Raw genomic sequence first — 21,863 nt, forward strand, 5'->3', positions numbered from 1 at the left:
TGCGTGGCGTGCCACATCTGGCCATAATGTCTGCTTCATTTAATACATTCAATATACAATAGGGCCAGTGCTCTTCCTTGTACGTTTTCATGAGTTAAAATGTTTGCTTTTACTTTGGGGACAAGCCACAGCTGTATTACATAACGCTCAGTTGGAAACAATGGCTTTTGAGTCTTAATGGGAGAAATTTGTGTTCACAACAAACCAAAACCAACACAGGACTTAAAGAGATACTGACAGTAACATCTTTAAATATCTCTGCCATTCCCAGGACCCAATATACTCTGGATAGCAAGCTGTATTTGGGGCTTCAACTGCCCAAGGAGGCACTTCAGAGGTGACCTTTTTTTCATTTGAAATTATTATTATTAACATTTATTTACAAAGCGCCAACATATTCCGCAGCGCTGAACAATAAGTGGGTTTCATACATTGGACATACAGAGTAACATATAAAGCAATCAATAACCGATACAAGAGGTGAAGAGAGCCCTGCCCAAAAGAGCTTGCAATCTACAAGAAATGTGTCTTGGAGTTCCCTGACCAGGGGTGCATTTCAAAGCGATTCACCCCTAAGCACTCACTGGGCCCTCTCCCCCCAGTCCTGCACTTGTACCAACCCTGCCACTTGTGCTTACCGTTATACTGACATTTCCCCTGACCCTCTCCACTGGTTGGATAGGAGATTTAAATAGCTGTCAAAATAAATTGGCCAGCCCCCAGTGAGCAGTATGCAACCTCTAAAATTTTGCAACCCTGTGTATGGACCTCTGTGGCTTCCCCCCCCCCCCACATATGGGCCTGGCACTGGCCACTCCCTATTATACCCAAGGCCATTCGCCCAATTTTGCTCCCAGCTCTACCAAGTACTGTCTCTTTCTGAGGTATATTTGAGATGTTTGCTTTTTGGGTGCATGTTTGGCCTTTTCAGTGGGTGGTGTGTGTGTGTGTGTGTGTGTGTGTGAGTGAAACAGGATGACTCCTAAAAAAGTTCTTTGACATGTCTGCCTATTAGGAAGATTGGTTGCTGCTACTGCTCTCCTATAGGGAGTAACCCAACTTCCAATGCTCCCTAGCTATGGAGGGCTTACTGTGGTCTATATTTTTGGACTTCTATAGCTCTGAAAATCTTGACTTTTCTGCTTTAAAAATGTGAAAAATTGCTATCAGTATCTCTGTAACCTACAAAACACGTTTTAATAATTGCAGGTAGGAATGACTGGTATGTCAACAGCACCTGAATCATTATAAATGTTGCTCCTAGAACAGTTACACAGGGTGACTGGATAATCATAGAAATGCAATGATGTCAGTGTCACTGTGGTTAAATACAGTTTTGTGTCATTCACCTAAATGGTGTAATCACAATTAGTGCTGTGATTCTCATACAAGCACTAATATATATACAATATCTGCACTCCAAATTTTGCACCCACCACGGCGCATCCATTTTGCCAACACTATTTGTTCTAAATCCTTGATGCTTAAGGTGGCCACACACGTGGCAATTTTCAGTCTTTCGTGTGACTATCGGTCCGCACGAAATATCGTTCCATTCGGCCACTAACGTTCAGGGCTGAAACGGCAGATATGGAGGTAGAAACAATAGGATTTCTACCTCCTTCTGCCGATTCAGCTCTGAAGGCAGATTTTGCTCAGGCGCTTTCTATGGCGCCCGATCAAAATCTTTTAACCCACCCGATTGTGAGTCGACCAATATCAGCAGCCTCCTGCGATATTGGGCGCCTCACCGACTTGCCATACACGCACGAATACCGTACGAAACGAGGTTTCGTACGATATTATCGGTGCGTATATGGCCAGCTTTAGACTTAAACTTCATTAACTAAACAATTATAGACTTAGCTACACTAAATGCTATCTGCACTAGTGCACATCTATGTTACAAAGTCAGCAAGTATTCTCTTACTTTTTATGACAATTTGGCCACTAGAGGACACTATTTTATGAAGCCCATGAATAAGTGCAAATATATACTTGTATGTAAATCTTTATTATCTTCTTTTATAAAATATTAATACAGACAATAAAATGTATAGTTACAAAAAAAGTGCAGTGTTTCAAAAGACATGGGTTGCCAGTTATTGGAAAAAAATATACTGGGCTTTTTGATCAACCCTTCTTTTAATACTTCCTAGTTAAGTTCACCCATTGCTCTCAGATAAAGGTGGCCATACAAGGGCAGACTTAAGCTTCCTTTTCAAGTCCTTCAGACTGATTATTTGGCAGTTTATCTGCCCATGTGTGGGGATTGTTTATGGGCCTACCTGACTAATTTCTGGCCAAAAATGTTGATTATGCAGGTTTGATTTTTCAATTCGATTGGGGACTGCGTCAGCTCATTGATGGGGTCCTTGCTCCGACGGCTCCTATTCAGGTTGTTGTAATTCGAGGGCCAAATGATCAGATTACTCCAGTACTGCCAACCTTTTGGTGATGAAAGTTGTGGCGACTAATCACCCCATGTGTCTTCGCCCATAGGCCAGTAGGGTGAGCCATGTGATGCATTAAGGGCAGTGGCACACGGGGAGATTAGTCGCCTGTGATAAATCTTCACTATTGCGAGCGACTAATCTCCCTGACATGTCATTCTACCGGCAAGAATGTAAATCGTATGTAAATCGCCAGTGGGATGGTAAACACATCCTTTCAGTCGCGGCTTCGGGTGACTTCGGAAAACTGAAGTGATGCCTATGCTATCCCACCTGTGAAATACATTCTTGCCGGTGTGATGGCATGTCGGGGAGATTAGTCGCCTGCAATAGTGAAGATTTATCGTTGGTGACTAATCTCCCCGTGAGTAATATGTTACCTTTAATCAGTGTTTGTGTGTAAATTTAGTTTCTCTGATCTCTCTGATGTGTTCCATACTGTCTCCTTACTCTCCTTATCTGTTCTTATTATGTCTTATCTGTGCAAGACAGCAGGCATACAATGCTGTTCCCTGACCTCTTGCCTTCTCTCTTGTCTTCTCCCCCCCCAAACCAATTGCTAAAATTCCCACCATTCCATTGTAATTCTGTTCCTGACATTCAATTTTAATTGGCACAGTCATATACCCATTCCTAAGCCACATACACTCATACATATATATACCACAAGGAGTCGTTCCTCAGTGATCATGAGTATACTCTACGGCAGGGGTCGGGAACCTTTTTGGCTGAGAGAGCCATAAACACCACATATTTCAAAATGTAATTCCGTGAGAGCCATACAATATGTTTGGCCGCGGATGCTGCGGGGCAAGGTAGGGTGGGTCCCAAGGATGTCGGATGCGATGCAGAGGAGGGCGTGGCCTGCGCTCGGCAGATAGAAGACGTGTTCTAAGGCTTAGAACACGTCTTCTATCCGCCGAGCGCAGGGGCAAGGTAGGGTGGGTGCCAAGGATGCCGGATGCGATGCGTGTTCTAGAACACGCCTTCTATCCCCCGAACGCAGGCCACGCCAGATGCAGCCATGAAAAGAGCCACATCTGGCTCGCGAGCCATAGGTTCCCTACCCCTGCTCTATGGGTTAGTAACTCTCTGTGTTTTATACACACATATGGCCTTTTAAAAATTTGTACGAAATAAGGAAATTTGCAGCCCCCGCCCCCCTTCCCAATAACGTTAGACCACAGGATGCTCTTATGAAACTGGCTTTCATAGACTTTGCATTGGTCACTATCAATCCATACTCTCCAACCATATTGCTCCGAATGAGGCCAAAAATCTGAAAATCACATCCTGTCAATTTGTTGTGTGCATTGAGCAGCCTTAAAAAAACAAGTGGCATTAAGGATTTTTGGGCACACGAGTCAAGGAAAACCTGTTTTAGATGAGTCTAACTACAAGACATTATTCCTGCTTGAGACAATTCCATAACAAGCTGTTTTGCATCAGGTCCCACCCCTTCCTTTATGTTAAAAGGGATCTCCACCCAAAAAGAGTTTTTTGCCAAACAAAAGAAAATTTAATTATAATGAACTTTACAAAATACATGAATTAAATATTCTTGCTTTTTAATATTATCACTGTTGAAATAATGTAGCAGGAGTCAGTTCCCCTCCAGGTCTTTTCATATTCTACCCTGTTTCCCGGATCAGGGAAAAAATGTATTATGTCATATTAAGACATACCCTTAAATTCATATGCTGCCTCCTCTTCCCCTGTATATAGCACAGCAACCCACAGCACATAATTACACACCATAGGGACCATATAATGACTATTTCCAAATGCTTACAAACTCCCAGAACAAACCCCTGCCTGGTTCACCTCTCACAGGCAGCATAGGGCAGGCAGAGTATGGCACACACAGGCAGGGTAGGACAGGCACAGTATGGAACACACAGGCAGCATAGGACAGGCAGAGTATGGCACACACTGGCAGGGTAGGACAGGCACAGTATGGAACACACAGGCAGCATAGGGCAGGCAGAGTATGGCACACACAGGCAGCATAGGGCAGGTAGAGTATGGCACGGATTCAGTTAGGGTTCCCACCTGGTAGATATTTTACCAGCCTGGCCAGTAAAAATGATGCTTGATGCCAATGTTATTAATAGAAAAGACAGATAAAAAGATAGAAGGGGCTGTATCAGTGTCGGACTGGGGTGCCAAGGGTCCACCAGAAAACCTTAGACCTTAGGCCCACTCCCCCCTTCTCTGTGCACTCTCTTTCTTTCTTTATTATATTAATTACTTCTTTTTACATACTATTATCTATCCTTTCCTCCATTTCTTTTGTTTCTTCTCATATAGAATTGAGTAATGGCGAGGGTATAGGCATGCAAGGCAAATGGTTGGGTGAGCAGGAGGGCCCACTGACACCTGGGCCCACCGGGAGTTTTCCTGGTATCCTGGTGGGCCAGTCTGACACTGGGCTGTATTTTTTCACAGAAAAGGTGTCAACCTTAAATTCAGCCTCAGCCTTGTATGAACTTGTCTTAAGAGAAGGGTTATTTATTTGGATTAAAAGCTGGGATTCATGAAGGATCCTAGTGACCTAATGACAGAGGCATGTCTGAAATGGGTTCTTTTTACTGATTGGTGCACCCCCTTCAGGTTAGTGGATAGGAAGTATCTAAAGCCGACTATACATGCATCAATATAATCGTAAGATTTTTGGACCGTCTATAGGCTTCGAATTATCCCAGTAATTTTAGTACCATGGCGATCAGTCAATCAGACAGGTTTGAAAATTTCGATCAGATAACAATAAAATCTGCGCATGTATAGTGTATCTGCCAATGCCATTGGGGGACCCACAATGCGTTTTCCGGGCATCACTTTCGTATGATTGTTGTCTGCCTATTATTTTATGTTCAGAACATTCTCCGATTTGTTATTATTAGGACTTTATCCTTCAATTTCAATCTGAATGTTAGTTTTAGATCATTGCATGTAAACATACGATCGATATCCAAACGTTTGTTGGAAGAAGACTAAAATCTGACTGAGTATGGCCACCTTTAGGGAAAGCATTTTTTTTTTTCTGTTTGTAGGTCTATGACATATTTGTGTGTGTTAGTGGGGGGCAAACAGCCTAATCTCCGTCCACATGAGTAACTGGGTGACCTTTACAGATTGCGTTTCCAAGGTGGAGATTTGAGAGATAAAACAGATAGAAAGTGTGTGTGGAGAGCAACAGGGGCAGGCAGGGGTGTAGTTTTCAGGAGGGAGTGTCAGGATGGGAGGAGGCAAAGAGAAGGGAGAGTGAGAGAGACTGCTGGGTGTGTCAGACTGAGGGAGAGAGAGGAAGAGACGGGCTCCCAGCAGCAACAGGAGGTAAAGCACTTCATGGGGGAATAAACGGGAGCACAAACCCCAAGAGATGCCGGGACATGAAGGTGCGGGTGGGAAAAAGGTTGGCCCTAGGCGGATACATGTATATATAGTGTGCGGGAGAGCCCACTGTGCGTGAAAGCGGGGGGCGCTGTGTGGGAATGTAGTATGCGCTGAATGGACATATTACCAAGAAGTGATTTCAAGCGGATTTATTGGGAAACTTTTTGGCTGTCTAGAGAAGGAATTTCTGTTAGCATGCCAGGAGATATAAACTGATGGGGAAAGTAAGGGGCCAGGCAATGAATGAGACAGGCTGGGTGTGGAGGTCAGACGCATACTGCACTCTTTGGGAGACAGCCAACTCCACTGACACCCCTTCCTCGCCTGTCTGTCTCATAACTTATGGTCCTGTCACTATTAATGCTGGATTCCCGTGCGGCCACAGAGCTGACCCTCAATCATTCCAACCCTTTGCCTCCCACCGTGGGTTTATCTTCACTATGGCTGTTGGAGGATAGTGGGAGAGTTGGTTCATGCCAGCTGGAGAGTGGCAGCCCAACAAGTATGCCAGCAAGGACAGTGCCACTCTCTTCTGTCAGATCACAATTTGGTATTATTTATTAGTTTGGAATTGGAACCTGTGGCTCTCCTGCTGCTCATATATCTGTTTGAGCTCCCCCCATCATACCTGCCATGTGTCCTAAAAAGAGCCCTGTTATTTTCAGTCTTTAGTTGCCAATATGTTAAACTTAATTGATGCGTGTCTTTATTTCAACCTCAACTACTATGTAACTATTCCTTGCTTGCCCCCCACATCATTGTCTAAAGCAGTGCCACAGAAAATGTTGGCACAATGTAAACAAACACCCGTGCCATTGTTCCTTTCCTCCCATGCCTGTCCATGCCATTGTACTGATCCTCCCTCCCTTGATAGCTTATGTTCTCCTCCATTACGCAGGGTATCCTCTGTTTCACACCCCTCTTTCTCTTCACAGTGATCAACAATCCCTGTTCCTCCTCCTCTTCCTCCCTCACACCCCCTGATTTCAGCAGTCTGTGCCTCTAATCTCAGCTGTGTCTCTCTCCGGTAGGACCTGCCACTCTCTCTGCTGGGCCATGGGGGATGTAATATCCAGTCACCTGGATGAGAGCCGGCGCAACTACATTACAGGTAAGGCCACCTCCTTCTAAAGCCTTCCATGGCATCTGGACCTGTCTCCTGGGACCTTTCTGTACTGCACCATGTTGCATGTTCTTTCTATTACAGACTGGAATCTTTGCCTGCTCTCAGGGTTTTTGTGGAGGAGCTAGCAATCTCTTTATGTGAATTCAAATGGAGTGTAATGGCAAGGAGAGTTACTTGGCAGGGTTCTGTGGGAAAGATCTTACAATCCATAAAATGTTTAGGGTAGTGGCATATGGGGCAATTGCGAACAAATTCTTGAAATTGCCCCTCTGTAGTCTTACATGGTAATTGTCTGGACTATGCTGCTGCGATTGTGGCTCTGTCGATTTTTTTCATTTGACACTAGTACCATATCTGTCTTTGCTTGGTCCTGGCACTTATGGACCAATTCCACAGCCACTGTAAATAGCAGCACTTATTAAGCACAATGGCTCATGCAGATATTTTGTTGATCAAGCATTTAGTAGCTCAGCTGGTGAGCTATTATGTGTCCACCTGGATCCATGTGGTGCACTTGTGGGTCAGGCGACTGTTGCTCCAAAATGTCCAAAAAGTGCCCGCACAGGGCCAAGAGATTGCCTTGAGCTGAGTGGAAAGTAATTCCTTCCATTTTGTTGCTCACGAGCAGAGCTACTAAACTGCTTTTGTGTCTGTAAATTAGCAACCTACTTAGATTGTAAGCTTTGCGGGGCAGGAACCTTCTTAGTATATGCACTTCTTTGTGTATATTTTTATTTATTTATAAATTGCAGTGTTTGTCCTACTTTGTTTGTGGTACAGCTGTACTGAAAAGCAGCATAGAGTGGCGTATACAATATAAATAAATATTTACATAGGTACATACAAATACCTATACCAAATGATATTTGCTTTGTGCTATTCAATTACAGTTGGCTTCAATTTACCATTTAAATGGCACCCAAAATTAGCCACATGTGGACATCTCTTTGTGGCTCCTTGTCACTTCTTTATCTCCCAATGTACTGGCTGACTTGGTACGTTGGCAGATGAAATTTTCATACCTGCCTGATTCAGGCATCCCCAAAATTCTGTACATGTATAGCAATCCTTCATCTATAGCAGTGATCCCCAACCAGTGGCTCGGGGGCAACATGTTGCTCACCAACCCCTTGGATGTTGCTCTCAGTGCCCCCAAACCAGGTAGTTATTTTTGAATTCCTGACTTGGGGGCAAGTTTTGGTTGAATAAAAACAATATTTACTACCAAATAAAGCCCCCTGTAAGCTAATAGTGTGCATAGAGGCTGCCTAATAGGCAGTCTTAGCCCTTATTTGGCTCCTCCATGAACTTTTATGGTGCTTGTGTTGCTCCCCAAGTGTTTTCACATTTGACTGTGGCTCACGAGTAAGAAAGGTTGGGGATCCCTGATCTATAAGATCTCTTTAGCAATGTGTACAGCAGCTCAAGAGCCTGTTAAGGGGGATTATCAATCAGAACAGCTGGAGGAGCACATTTGGAGACCCTATGAAAACGTATTTAATTAAAAGTATAATGAGCTAATATCACCTCCCTCTCAGAAATATGCTGCCGGCCAAGCTAATCTGTCAGCAGGATAGATGGGACTGTTGGTAGGGCAGCTAAGGATAATAAGCAGCAGAAATCTTTTAAAGGGGAAGCCATGGTGAAAATAAAAAGTTTTTGCTTCTGACAGAAGACAATGATTAGCTTTGTGTGAAGTAGTTTTGGGAAAATTCTTTTCTTTACTCGGTCACTAATTGTGTATTTACTGGTACATGTTGAGCCATAGCTTCAAACACAGCATCCCAGTATATCAGTGACATCTTGTGGCCCCATACAAATTAATGGTCAGCCCCTGCTGGGATAAGCACAGCAGGCCATTTGTAACCCCCCTCCAGGGCCCAAGAATTGCTTTTCCTGCCTAGTAGGAGCCCCTTCTAGCCCTCCCTGTTGATCTTTATAGCTGACCCTCTGATTGCAGCCCTAGGGATTCTTTATCCAGGCTTTCCCAGCTACAGACCTACAAATGCTGTTAACCATACAGCATCTATGTTGCTATGTATCTTTCCAACAGGGAAGGGTGGGCCAATCCAAATAGCAAACCAACATTTATCCTTAGTGGGCAGCTTCTTGGCCAATGCAGAACTGCACAAGGACACATTCCCGTGTGATAGTCTTAACTAGTTGATCTGTAGGTCTAGAGTTTTCATAAGACCTCCTGAACCACAGCAGCCAACCCCCCAGTACCTCATACCTGGTAATAAAAGGCAGAGCGGAAGAGTGGAGTCGGTAGCTTCCTTGTCTGGCCACTTGACTTCCTGTTCCCAGCTCTCTGGCGGCAGTGGCTGACCAGAGCATTTAACTGGCTTGGTCAAAACTTTATATGCAAGGTAGCCAAGCGAGCGAATCTTCTCCCGATATCACCCACCCAAGGAATTTAGGCTAATTCGGTTGTTTGGCCCTGGGGCCAAAGGGTGCAGTTAGTTCGGGGACTGCATCAACGATCCGACTGAATCTTTAACCTGCCTGATTGATATCTGGCCAATTTCAGGCCAGATATCAGTTGGGCAGGCCAGTCGTTGCTGTCCCTACACGGTCCAATAAGCTGCCGAATTGGTCCAGGGGACCGATATCGGCAGCTACAATCAGCCCATGTATGGCACCTTTAGTCAGTGATCACTGCCAGAGAGCTAGGGTCAGGACATCAAGTGACCAGACATGCTAGCCCCCAAACTCACTCCATTAATCTAATTTCTATCTATCTATCTATAAAATCCAAGCCACTTAGGTGACACGAAGAAATGTACATATAATAGGATCATAAGGGTTAATTACCTGGTGACAGATCCCTTTTAAATTCCAATAATTCAAGTAGGAAAACACAAGGGCGTGCCTGGGAGTTCTCATTAGAGTCAGCACATTATTATACCAGCTTGATAATAGGTATCTCTATGATAGTGGGACAACTGACATGTGACAGTAACTATAAGTAGTGGTGGTGGCATTATTCACATATACAGGGCTTTCAAAGCCAAAACACAAGGGTCACAAGCAGCATAGCCTTAAATTGAGGCAGTGACAGCAGGAAGGAAGTCACATTAAAAGTCCAGGGAATTCAATCAGCATGAGTTTATGTCCCAAGAATGGGGGAGTGGCATAGAGGGCTTAATGCTATGATGGTGAGTTCACCCAAGAATAAGTTTCTGTTCTTTATGGTGGGTCTCTGTGATACACTGTTCCTTAAATTATGCTTTTTTTTTTTTTAAACACAGTGCATTACTGGTTCTTAATCAATTTTTTTGGGTTGCAAAGCTTTTTCCACACCTTAAATTGGGTTCAAGATGGGTTCTTTAATGTAACCCCAAAACTTCCAGATCTCTTTCTACTCATAAGAAGAATTAGTAATAAAAATTCAGCAGATTGAGAAGACAGGTTATTAAAGAAGTGACAGCAGGGTCGACAGGGCTAATGAACACTTATGGGCTCACCACGGGGTGTGGAAGGTCTCCTTAGCTGGGGCGGAGGGCTTTTGGGTGATGGCCCTGATGTGCCCTAACACCCCAGTCCAATCCTGGGGGGCAAACCCACTTTAAGCAGGGGACAAAAAATATTTTTGTTTTCAGTCCTATGTTTGAGATGGGCAAGTACTTACTGAGGTTTTAATGTGTGCAAACCAATATGGCTTATGCCAAGAATCAGCAGTCTGGAATGGAAACCACAGCTGGTTCCTAGGATTTGCCTGATACATTTACGGGCTGTTTGACCAGCCCCTGGCTGTGACTGTTCTTAAAAACATTGAGGTGTGGGGCAGAAGACGTTTTCTCATACCTGTGAAGGAAGAGAACATACTTTTCAAATAGCCTACATTCTTTCGTTCACCCTGCCTTTACTACTCATTATTTTTGTTCAGATAGGGAGCAACTTATATACCGGTTATAGTGTTGATATTTGCATACTATAGTTCCATTCTATCATCAATCCTTTTGGACCTTTGAACCCCAATACAGACAGGACATGTGGTACCTTCTACTTGTTATGGAAATGGAATGAGAAGGTCCAGTGCAGTTGTGGGCTACCTCTCTGACTGTTATACTTCCCCTTACCAAGGAAATTTTAATTGACTTAGACACCTTCCTGCCAGTCTCTTGTGGGTTGCATTATAGAAAGGATGGGTCCTTCACCAGAAAGCTGTAAATTATCCATGGAGCCTTTAAGGCCTGGACATAGACGGGCTGAGGGTGGGGAGATGGTCCTTTCCCAACAGATCTACATGATCAGACCAGCCTATTCACTAATGAATGTAAAGATCACCAAATGAGCACATTTTCCAGTGTTCGAGGAACTTCATTGCAAGGAAGAACACCAAGTCATTGGCATTACACATACACATACTGTACATTTTGAGCCTGTGGTAACTATGGAAGTTAAAAGCAGTAAAGGGGTTAAAGCGGTTCATGGACTTCTCTATACAAGCAGGACCCGTACATGTGGCTTCCAGCATACTTCTGCCAGCATGTCAAACTATGGTTTGGTTGAGAAGTTTGGGAAAGGACAGGCTGAGGTAATACTTTCCAATTAAATGCATGACATTCTAAGCATGTAATAATGAAGGGTATTCACAAGTCAAAACAGTAAACAGAGAAATCTGCTTGGCTTTCACAAGGAGGCTAATTATGTTTGTTGGGAGGGACAGGGACATGGGCTTTGAAGGGACCTTGTTAAAGAGGTCAGAATCTGGAGGTCAGGCTTATCAGAACTTTGCCTGACAGTGTAACTTTTTAAAGCTGTAAATACTCTCAGTGTTTTTCTTTGAGTAATAAGGGGGTTAGGCAAAAAGAAAGTCTTTTTTCTCTTAAGTGTACCACGTATTCACTGCGAGATTTTGGAGGGAGGAGAAAAGGGGGGAGGAGGAGGGAGCTGAGCCAAACCTTGCCAAGGGTTAAGGCAGGATGCAGAGTACGGAAATACTAAGAGTACAGGGGTGGGGAAGGAATTTAATGTATTCAGACAGAGAAATAAATCTTATGGGGGGGGGGCATAGCTCTGCATAGACCATTAAGGAAAATGTGAAGAAATATGTGCCATGGTCTGAGACAAAGAAGGAAAATAGAATGGAATTTTCAGTCGTTTTGTCGAGCAGTGGGGAAGAAACCTTTACGGAAAAAGGAATTTTGTTGGTTCTTTGATTTTGTGGCATGTAGTATTTGGTAAATGTGAAGGAATCTTGTCTTACGTTAAATGCAGGCAATCTTTTAAACAGTAAGGATGCACCAAATCAGTGGCCTAAGTACTGGGAAAGTAGGAAAGTACCTGCACTAGGGTTGCCCCACCATGGCGGTTACCACCTGGCTGGTAAAGATGATGCTTCATGCCAGTGTTATTAATTGGGAAGAATGATAAATCTATGTATTTTTTGCAAAAAAGGTGGCAACCCTACCTGTGGCAGAGGTAGTAGTATGTGACATTGGTAAGGAGATGGCAAATAGTTTGAGTTTGGGAAATGGAGCTTTGCGGAGGAGGGCCCAGTTGCAAATTTTGCACCCTGTTCTTGATTGTGTTTAGTTTCACTACCGTGTTACAATTCTGCCAAATACTAAATCTACCTCAAAAGACTGGACCAAACCCCAAACCAAACCCCAAAAAAAATAATTCGTATATGCCAATGACATAGATTTTAAACAATTGAATTGGAATTTCTATAGTAATAAGTCAAATCAAATGGACTTTGATTTGTATTTGTTTTTGTCTTGAAGACTTTTGATTTGAAATTAAAAAAAAAAAATGGTACTAGAGATCTGAAAGCACCCATACATTGAAGGCAGCATTATTACATAATTGCCTTGATACTCAATGCTTTTCTAAAGCAACCGTGGTAGAGATATTTATAGGAACATTCATAAATATGTATATCTGGTGATAACCACTTCAAGAAAACAGGCCAATGTGCCATGTGAACTGCAGAGGTATAATGCTGTGCCTCCAACTAAAACTCCTTGTTTGGCTTTTTAGAGTATGAGAAATCACAAAATGGCCTATGAGTGAGGATTTGATGATTGCTTTAAAAGTACTGTGAGTAGTAGTGGCCCAAATTAAATCGATAAATCAGTTTTGTGACCCATAAGTTGGTTTCAGTGTGGCGAAAATGGAGACTCACCCTAAAAAACACAAGGACCCATTTTTGGATCCGAACCCAATACCCCCGATAATAAGGATTAATGCACCCACAGTTGTAAGCACCATTTATCTTTCACAGGCTACTTATTCGTATTATAGTTTTATATACTAATAATGGGACATGGGCATGAAACCAGAGCTTCAACCAAGTTTCATTAGCAACTGAAATGGACACAGTAGGATGCTGGGAATATTACATTGCAGAACCACATGTTCTAAATCTGTGGTGAGGGGTGTGATCAAGGCGTTAACCCCGGGAATCTTGGATGTATGGAGTCCTGTTTTAATGTTTCACGTAGAGTAAGGGTGGATTCAGTAAACAGAATGACATTACTCTGCATTCCAGGATCCCCCACCCGCCGTGGATGTTAATAATAATTCATGCCTCTTGCTAATTTATGAATTATGTCAGCACTGAGTAACATCTTTGGAAAGTCCTATCTGGTACTTAAAGAACAGAGGAAATTGTCTGGCTTCTTCTTGAAAGGGGACATCTGCTTTCTAGGAAAAATAATGAAATCCAGATACAAATGAGGACATGTCATTTACAGTCCGCCCCAGGTTCCTTTGGCGACTACCCCTGTGTGACAGCTTGTGCAGTGGCCAATCTTCACGAACTTCCCAATTCATCTGTGCTTGTGATCAAGCCATAGGCGTCAGAACAGAAGAGGGCAGCAGAAATGATCTTCAGCAGCACCTGGATTAATCCCAAAACAATTGATGTGTGCTGTTCAGCCTCTGGTACAGTCTCACCATTATGGACTGTACCAGTCTTATTAAATATATAGCTCAAAAGTTGTCCATACGCTGCCAACTGTGCATCTTATTGGGCTATGTATGAAGCCCTTCCAATGGCCTGCCAACCAATATCTGCCAAAAAATCATCCACATATCTATTTCAAATAATCAAATCGGAGGAATACCAAATTAGGGTTGCAATCCTTTCCCAACAAGTCACTTAGGCCCCATTATGATCTGATTGTTTTCCCAGGGCTAAATGACTGGATTATTCTGATATGGTCTAGCTTTTTGGTGTCCTAATTGGGTTAGGATGGGTTCTTTAAATATATGCCCAGTTTTAAATTGGCCATACACGCACCAATGATATAGTTTCGTACGCAAAAGGCTGCGGATATCAATCGACTCGCCGATCGGGTGGGTTAAAAGATTTTGATCGGGCGTGGTTGAAGGCGCCTGAGCAAAATCTGCCTTTAGGGCTGAATCGGCAGAAGGAGGTAGAAACAATAGGATTTCTAGGGTGGAGGGTTTGAACGATCTTTCCTGCGACCGCCGCATGTGTGGCCACCTTAAGACTAATAACCATTCAACCATCCTATAGGATGTTTGGTTGATTTTCAACTAGTGGGGCCTTTGTGGCCTGTGTAAAATGGAGCAGGGGTTCCTACAGGATAGAGCATGATTTACCATTAAGTGTTGAGCTTGTGACTAGTAGATCATAGCCAGTCAGCAAGGTCTATTTAGAGTTACATCAGTTTTGGGAATTTCCCATTAGTCAATTTGAATGGGTGTAACTCATTTTTAACTTTAATATTTATTCAGATACAATATGTATTTTTTATTGTAATGTAATGAAGTTTTGGTTTCCAGGGTAAAGGGGACAGTGTACCCCCTTGTGCAAGAAAGTTGGCATGGGCTGAACATATTTTCTGCCAATTGTTTTAATCACAATAAATCTATGTTTTTTGTTATTTCTTGAGCCAAACGGGAAAACTAAAGCTGCTCAATTGCAAGGCAGATACTAAGATTGCCTGTCCACAGATAGTCCCCCTGCATAATAGATTGCTAACAAAACAGTCACAACAAAAGGTATATTCTCTATGGGTTGAAGCACCAATGCCTGCTGTGTACAGACACTGTTCTGCTCACAGGTTAATGAACTCAGTGTGCTTCATTAAAGTACATACACTTTACTGCACAAATACCCAATGTCATCGAAAGTCACCAGCGTCACAGTCATTAGGACATTCTCACTCCCCCCCCAGTACAGTATTAAGCAGCTATGCACTAAATGATGGCTCTTGTTTTAGTGTAAACTGCTTGTATTTGCTTTGCAAGTCCTTCAGATATTTGGAGGAGGTGACATCCTGGGTCCAGGCCACATGTCCCAAGTCCCGTTGCACAGAGAGACACAATGGTGCCTGTGTTACAGTTACACTCTATATGTGTGCAGTGTGGAGTAGTCTCAAGGGCACAAACATTTTTTTTATCGTGTGAGTCTGAGTTTGCAATTAGTTTTTTTTTGTTATTTAAACAATTTATGGTTTTTGCCAAAAGCTTGTCATTTAAACTGCTGTCTAGTTGTTGTGCTTAATTTTCATATTGACCAGGCAGCTGTAAGGCATTTAGAAAGAAAGATCAGTAGTAACATTATATTCCCCACCAGAGGTATGGGCTAATATAGCCAGTGCTACCTGGGCCAGGGTTTGTAACTAGATAAAAACAATTGGACAATTGGACTATGATAGGTGCCCTTTAAAGAGCAATTAGAGGTATTATAGGGGTGATGATACATGAAGCAGCAGAAGCAGATAAAGGGAAGGGGGGATGAAGGGATGTAAAAGGGAGGGGTTATTTTAAAGCAAAAGGATGAGCAGTAGGAGTTAGAGGGAGGACTTGTATAGAACAATATGAGGAGTAGCAACAACATTAATGGAGGGATTATACTGAGAAACAGGATGCATTAAAGGGGGTGTTTCATGGAGCAGTGGGAGGAGTTATGTGGAACAGTAGGAGGAGTAACCGGAATATATTTTCCAACAGCTTTTAGGTTTTATTCTTAAAGTGACAGAAATCCTTGGTATATTATATCCAGGGGCCATTTTCCCAGGTGCGAGCACAAAACCCATGCACAACTCTAAGCACAGTACCCATGTGTAATTCCTGACCTGCCTCATTAATAATGCTTAAGGGAAACCTCTTGCTGCATGCCTCCATAGCTCCATACCTCCAAGGCTAGGTGGGCTACATGCCAACTTCCTGTGCTTCTTAGTGAGTTGGGATGTTTGAATGTCTGTACCACCAATCGGGTGTTTTAAAGAGGGGAAAAAGCATAATTCCCCGGAAATTAGGCCCTGGGGCCACCACAGGGAAGATTTTTTTTAAGCAAATGTAAGTATCACTTTATCAAAAACCTTAGACCATTCCTTGCTTTGACTGAAGAAGAGGGCCCCTTACTAATTTGCAGAGGAGGGTATAATCACCCAAAAGGCAGGGCGTGTGCTCATTTTAATGAGCGGGCGTGTGGTTGGATATTGGCACACTGTGTGCTTTTCATCACTCCCTGACAGGCTACAGGGTGGAGAGCTGATCTTGGCTCCTCTTTATATTTATTTTTTTCTTCATCAGGTTGGGTAAGATTTCAGCTCTGTCAGTTCCACTGTTTTCCAGGGGCATTGTGGACGCCTCCCAATCTCTTGGTGGCCATTATCACCCTCTATTAGGGCTCTGGGACATGGGGAGATTAGTCGCCTGCAACAAATCTCCCTGTTCGCGGGCGACTAATCTCCCCGAAATGCCATCCCACCGGTGAAAATGTAAATCGCCGGTGGGATGGTATACGCGGCACGGCGATTTCACTGAAATCACAGAAGTTTCCTCTCAAGGCTTGCAGGTTATGGGCAGAGCGGGAATGGCCTGCCGCACACAGTCGCAATTGTGCCTGCTTGCCCTCTGTGCACTCCCACATCTAATTCTTGGCAGGCAGGTCTTTTCTTAATCAAACATTCCTTGTGAGGGCACTGCTAGGGCAAGATTGGCACCACATTCTTCATGCTGCCACTGTAGAATTCATAGTCATGGTGGCCTCTAAACTTCTGCCAGGTGAGGCAGTTCCCATAGGAATTGACTAATGCAGCTGTACTGAGGTTGAGCAATGTTTCCTGGTACTGCCTACGAGTAGCCCTGTGGCTGATACATGCCCCCTGCCACCAAGGGCACCTTTTGGCCTTCCATGCATTCCTTCAGTTGTCTAAGTAAAGCTTGTGCTTTGTGGTTAATAAGGAGTTAAGCAGCCCCATTTAGACAACAGAGACAGGTCTGGGCCTGCAACCACAGCCCAGGGCAATAGCTGTTAACAGTGTGTTTGTGTGAGATACACATGAGCATCACAATGGGGTCATTTTACCATGAAATTAACTCCCCCCTTCACCCTATAGAAACAGTGTTAAAGTGTTCAGCTACACAAACCTGCTGATATCAGCCTTTATCCCCTTTATTATATTTTTGTATAACAAGCTCTGTATTGCATATACCGGTAAGTTATTTAAAGGGATATCATTATTATTAGCAGAAGTGACGATTTTATAAATGTATGTATTTTAACAGTTACATGGGTGCATTGATCGGCTAAGCACTCTAATCTCATTCACTCTTGTAAAAGCTGGGAGCGTTACCAGAGCTGGGAGTGTGATAGTGCTATGGCCAGGGGGGCATAACAGAACAGGGTCATTGTGGTACAGGCATGGCCATGATACACGAGTGCTGGGTTGGCATCTGTGGAGGCAGATGGTTCCATGTGGCAGTAAGTAGGGATGATGGCACATGGGTAACTTTGTCATTGTAGGAAATCAGCATTTCAGCTGGCAACAAAGCACCCAAACATGCCTTTATCTCTTCACACAATAATGCGGAATAAAACATTTAAAGTATATATTCTGCCATGGGACTTTGAGATCTAAAATGTAAGCTCTTTTGGGCAGGGCCCTCTTCACCTCTTGTATCGGTTATTGATTGCTTTATATGTCCAATGTATGTAACCCACTTATTGTACAGCGCTGCGGAATATGTTGGCGCTTTATAAATAAATGTTAATGTAATGTAATCTAAAATGTATATCTAGGGTTAAGGCCACAAAGCAAGACAGGACTGTTGTGTTTTTGCCAGAGAGGATGTATATGCAAATACAGGAAATGTTCACCACGCTATGACAATGAAGGCATATATCAGTTTCTCAGATGTGCAGTAAATACACTTTTTTCAAAAGTGACACTACTGTGCATATTCCACATTGTTTTCAGGTGTAAGGAAGCACCTTTCATTCTGGTGACAGTACCCTTTTAAAGGAAAAATAAAGCACATTGAGAAACTTGCATCAGTGTGTATTTTAAGTGCATAATGCATGTTTTTTCAGCTCCACCTGACTGTAATATTATGTGGCCATCTGTGCGCCATTGTATTGTGTGTTTATGTGTATACAAGTCGGCGCTGCCAGCTAGGCTGGACTGCTCTGTGGTTAAAGAATAGCAGGATTGAGTAGTCTGTGTGGCCTAATTACCAGCTGACTATTAACCATTTCACAGCAGCCAAAGGCAACTAAGAGAGGCAGGGCCAGCAACCTGGGTGATTGAACATGTGCATGAAGCTGGGGCAAGGAGCTTTGGCATGAATGGAAAGGGTGGCAGATATAGACCCACATACAAGGCAAGAAGAGAGAAGGAGCTATTACTGATGTTACTGATATAGGGTGCCTTAGTGACTGGAGATGTTTCTAGCTACAGGGGGAGATGCTGCTCATGCACATATTAACTATGCCTTGGCTGCTATTTACTCATCCTCTCTCTCCTGTTCCTGCCACCTTCCTTATGTTGTTCCTACATCTCCTCCTCCTCCTCTGATTTTTTCTTTTTTTAAACCATATCTCATTTACGTCACTCGCTGTTCCTAAAAAAGTGTTGTTTTGCTTGCCAGCCTATTCTTCTCTTTTATGCTCTTATTTCTCTCCCCTAGTATTCCTGCCATAGCAGTTGCCACGTATTTACTCTGTAGGGCACCCTGTGAGGGTTTATTTATGGGCAGTAGCCAAACTTAAGGCAAATGTCAGATGTGGTGTATTCTTGGCATACTAAAAAACACTAGTCGAATTGTTGAATGGGTGCAGGTACATGTAGCTGAAAAAAAGCAAGATTTTGCATTTTAGTCAGATATCAGCTACATGTGCCTGCACCCAAGCATATTCAATGCTTCCCGGTGCAGGCACAAACAGGAGATTTTACAGTAGCAGGGCGAATTCTCGGCAAGCACGTCTGACATTAGCCTTAGAATTGTGGAAAATGCTTATCACTGATTGGTTGTTATGGGTTATTGCACAGGTGCAACATAGTGGTGATCAATAAACCCCCTAGTGCTACTATATAACTGGGAATGCTGGGTAAATTCAGCAAGATCGGAGATACCTGATAAATGGATTAATGCAGTTGGTCTTGTTTATGCTGTAGCAACCTATTATTTACTATTAGGCCCCAGTGTTAGCATCCTGCATTGGGGTGCTAATAATTTAGCATTTTGGGAGTTGTGGGTAGGATTTCAGGTATGGGTGTGGTGCGCCTTCTACTGATCTATGCTTATTGCTCTGCTGCTCAAATCTATCTCCATTAATATCACTGTGCACTAGTGTTTATTATTTTTATTGGGTTCCCTTATGTTTTTATTTCAAAAAATGTAACCACATGCATGAGAATGCACAGAACTATCCAATCAACAGCGACCATAATGATGTCATCAGAGTTCCTTTGTGCATTAACATCATTTCTCCTGGCACTAACCCCCGAAATACTGGGTTATGTACTGAGGGGCTAAAAAGGACGTTTTGCCTTGTGATAGCCAGAAAGAAGTTTTGCTGGTGTAGACTGCATACAATGGACACTGATGAGTGAATGGTTTCAGTTAGGCCTCTTTTGTGACTAAAATACTGACTTGTTAAATATATCTTTTTGTCTGTGAGGGAAAAAATAACCATAATACAACAAAGGTGATTGGTTGTTTTCTCTTTAATAGCAACTAAACCAAATAATAATAATAATTAGAGGGCTGCTTTATGGCTTCATCTGTACAGCAGCTCTGTGCAGTAAAGGATGTCCTTGTCACTGCCCACTTCTAGGTACCCTCTGGTTCCCATTCAATACTGCTGCCACTACCATACAAGTGCAAGAATAGGTAGGAAAGAAATTCTTCATGTGACTGGAGGAAAAACTGCCAGCTTTCCCAAGAACCCCCCATCCACCTTGTCTCCTTTATTAGTACCTGCATGTACCTATTAGAGCTTCTTACCAATTCACATGAATGAGATGCATCTGTCAGCGAGTGTTAGATCACCTCATTTATCCCTGAGAGAACGGCTGGGATAGGAGATGCCAGCATGCCCATGAGCACATCCCACTTTGATCCCTGGTATGAGTTGTTACATGCAGAATGCCAAGGTTTGTTTCCTATTCTGGAGAATGGAGAGCAACAAAAAGTAGTGTGAGCCTCGGAGTCCCAGGACCCGCACATCAAGCATGTTCAAGCTGATACAGCATACTACATGCAGGTGCTGGATCTAAAGCTGGCCATACACACACAGATAATATCGTTTTGTACGATATTCGGTGCGTGTTTGGCGAGTCGACCGATATCGCAGGAGGCTGCTGATATCGATCGACTCGCCGATCGGGCGCCATAGAAGGTGCCTGAGCAAAATCTGCCTTTAGGGCTGAATGGCAGAAGGAGGTAGAAATCCTATTGTTTCTACCTCCTTATCTGCCGTTTCAGCCCTGAACGGTTAGTGGCTGATTGAACGATCTTTCATGCGACCGATAGTCTCACAAAAGATCGCTCATCACCACGTGTGTGGCCACCTTTATAGTTCTTACTGGCCAGCCTGGGCAGTTTAATTCAGTCTGTGCCACTGGGCAATTACTGTAAATCAGTAGGCCCTAACACTTAAACGAATAGTTTGGTGTAGAAATAAAACTGGGTAAAATAGATAGACTGCGCAAATTAAAAAATGTTTTCAATACAGTTAGTTAGGCAACAATGTAATCTCTAAAGGCTGGAATAAGCAGATGTCTAACATAATGGGCAGAACTCTACTTCCTGCTTTCAGCCAATCAGGGGTGGGGCATATGGGACATACAGTGGCTTGCAAAAGTATTCGACCGCCTTGAACTTTTCCACATTTTGTCACATTACAGCCACAAACATGAATCAATTTTATTGGAATTCCACGTGAAAGATCAATACAAAGTGGTGTACACGTGAGAAGTGGAACGGAAATCATACATGATTCCAAACATTTTTTACAAATAAATAACTGCAAAGTGGGGTGTGCGTAATTATTCAGCCCCCTTTGGTCTGAGTGCAGTCAGTTGCCCATAGACATTGCCTGATGAGTGCTAATGACTAAATAGAGTGCGCCTGTGTGTAATCTAATGTCAGTACAAATACAGCTGCTCTGTGACGGCCTCAGAGGTTGTCTAAGAGAATATTGGGAGCAACAACACCATGAAGTCCAAAGAACACACCAGACAGGTCAGGGATAAAGTTATTGAGAAATTTAAAGCAGGCTTAGGCTACAAAAAGATTTCCAAAGCCTTGAACATCCCACGGAGCACTGTTCCACCGATCATTCAGAAATGGAAGGAGTATGGCACAACTGTAAACCTACCAAGACAAGGCTGTCCACCTAAACTCACAGGCCGAACAAGGAAAGCGCTGATCAGAAATGCAGCCAAGAGGCCCATGGTGACTCTGGACGAGCTGCAGAGATCTACAGCTCAGGTGGGGGAATCTTTCCATAGGACAACTATTAGTCGTGCACTGCACAAAGTTGGCCTTTATGGAAGAGTGGCAAGAAGAAAGCCATTGTTAACAGAAAACCATAACAAGTCCCATTTGCAGTTTGCCACAAGCCATGTGGGGGACACAGCAAACATGTGGAAGAAGGTGCTCTGGTCAGATGA

At 43.3% G+C, this 21,863-nt stretch overlaps 1 protein-coding gene across 4 annotated transcripts in view; it reads left to right on the forward strand.

Moving 5' to 3' along the window:
- Positions 1 to 21,863, forward strand: part of niban2 (niban apoptosis regulator 2) — a 58,961-nt gene that overhangs the window by 13,808 nt on the left and 23,290 nt on the right. The window contains exons 1-2 of one of the 4 annotated variants that reach the window (XM_012968006.3): positions 5,676 to 5,789; positions 6,881 to 6,960. In XM_012968006.3, the coding sequence (XP_012823460.1) occupies positions 6,906 to 6,960 (55 nt within the window). In that variant the 5' untranslated portion in view covers positions 5,676 to 5,789; positions 6,881 to 6,905. 4 annotated transcript variants of the gene reach the window in all.

The sequence above is a fragment of the Xenopus tropicalis genome, chromosome 8, assembly GCF_000004195.4.
Source record: "Xenopus tropicalis strain Nigerian chromosome 8, UCB_Xtro_10.0, whole genome shotgun sequence".
NCBI lineage: Eukaryota > Metazoa > Chordata > Amphibia > Anura > Pipidae > Xenopus > Xenopus tropicalis.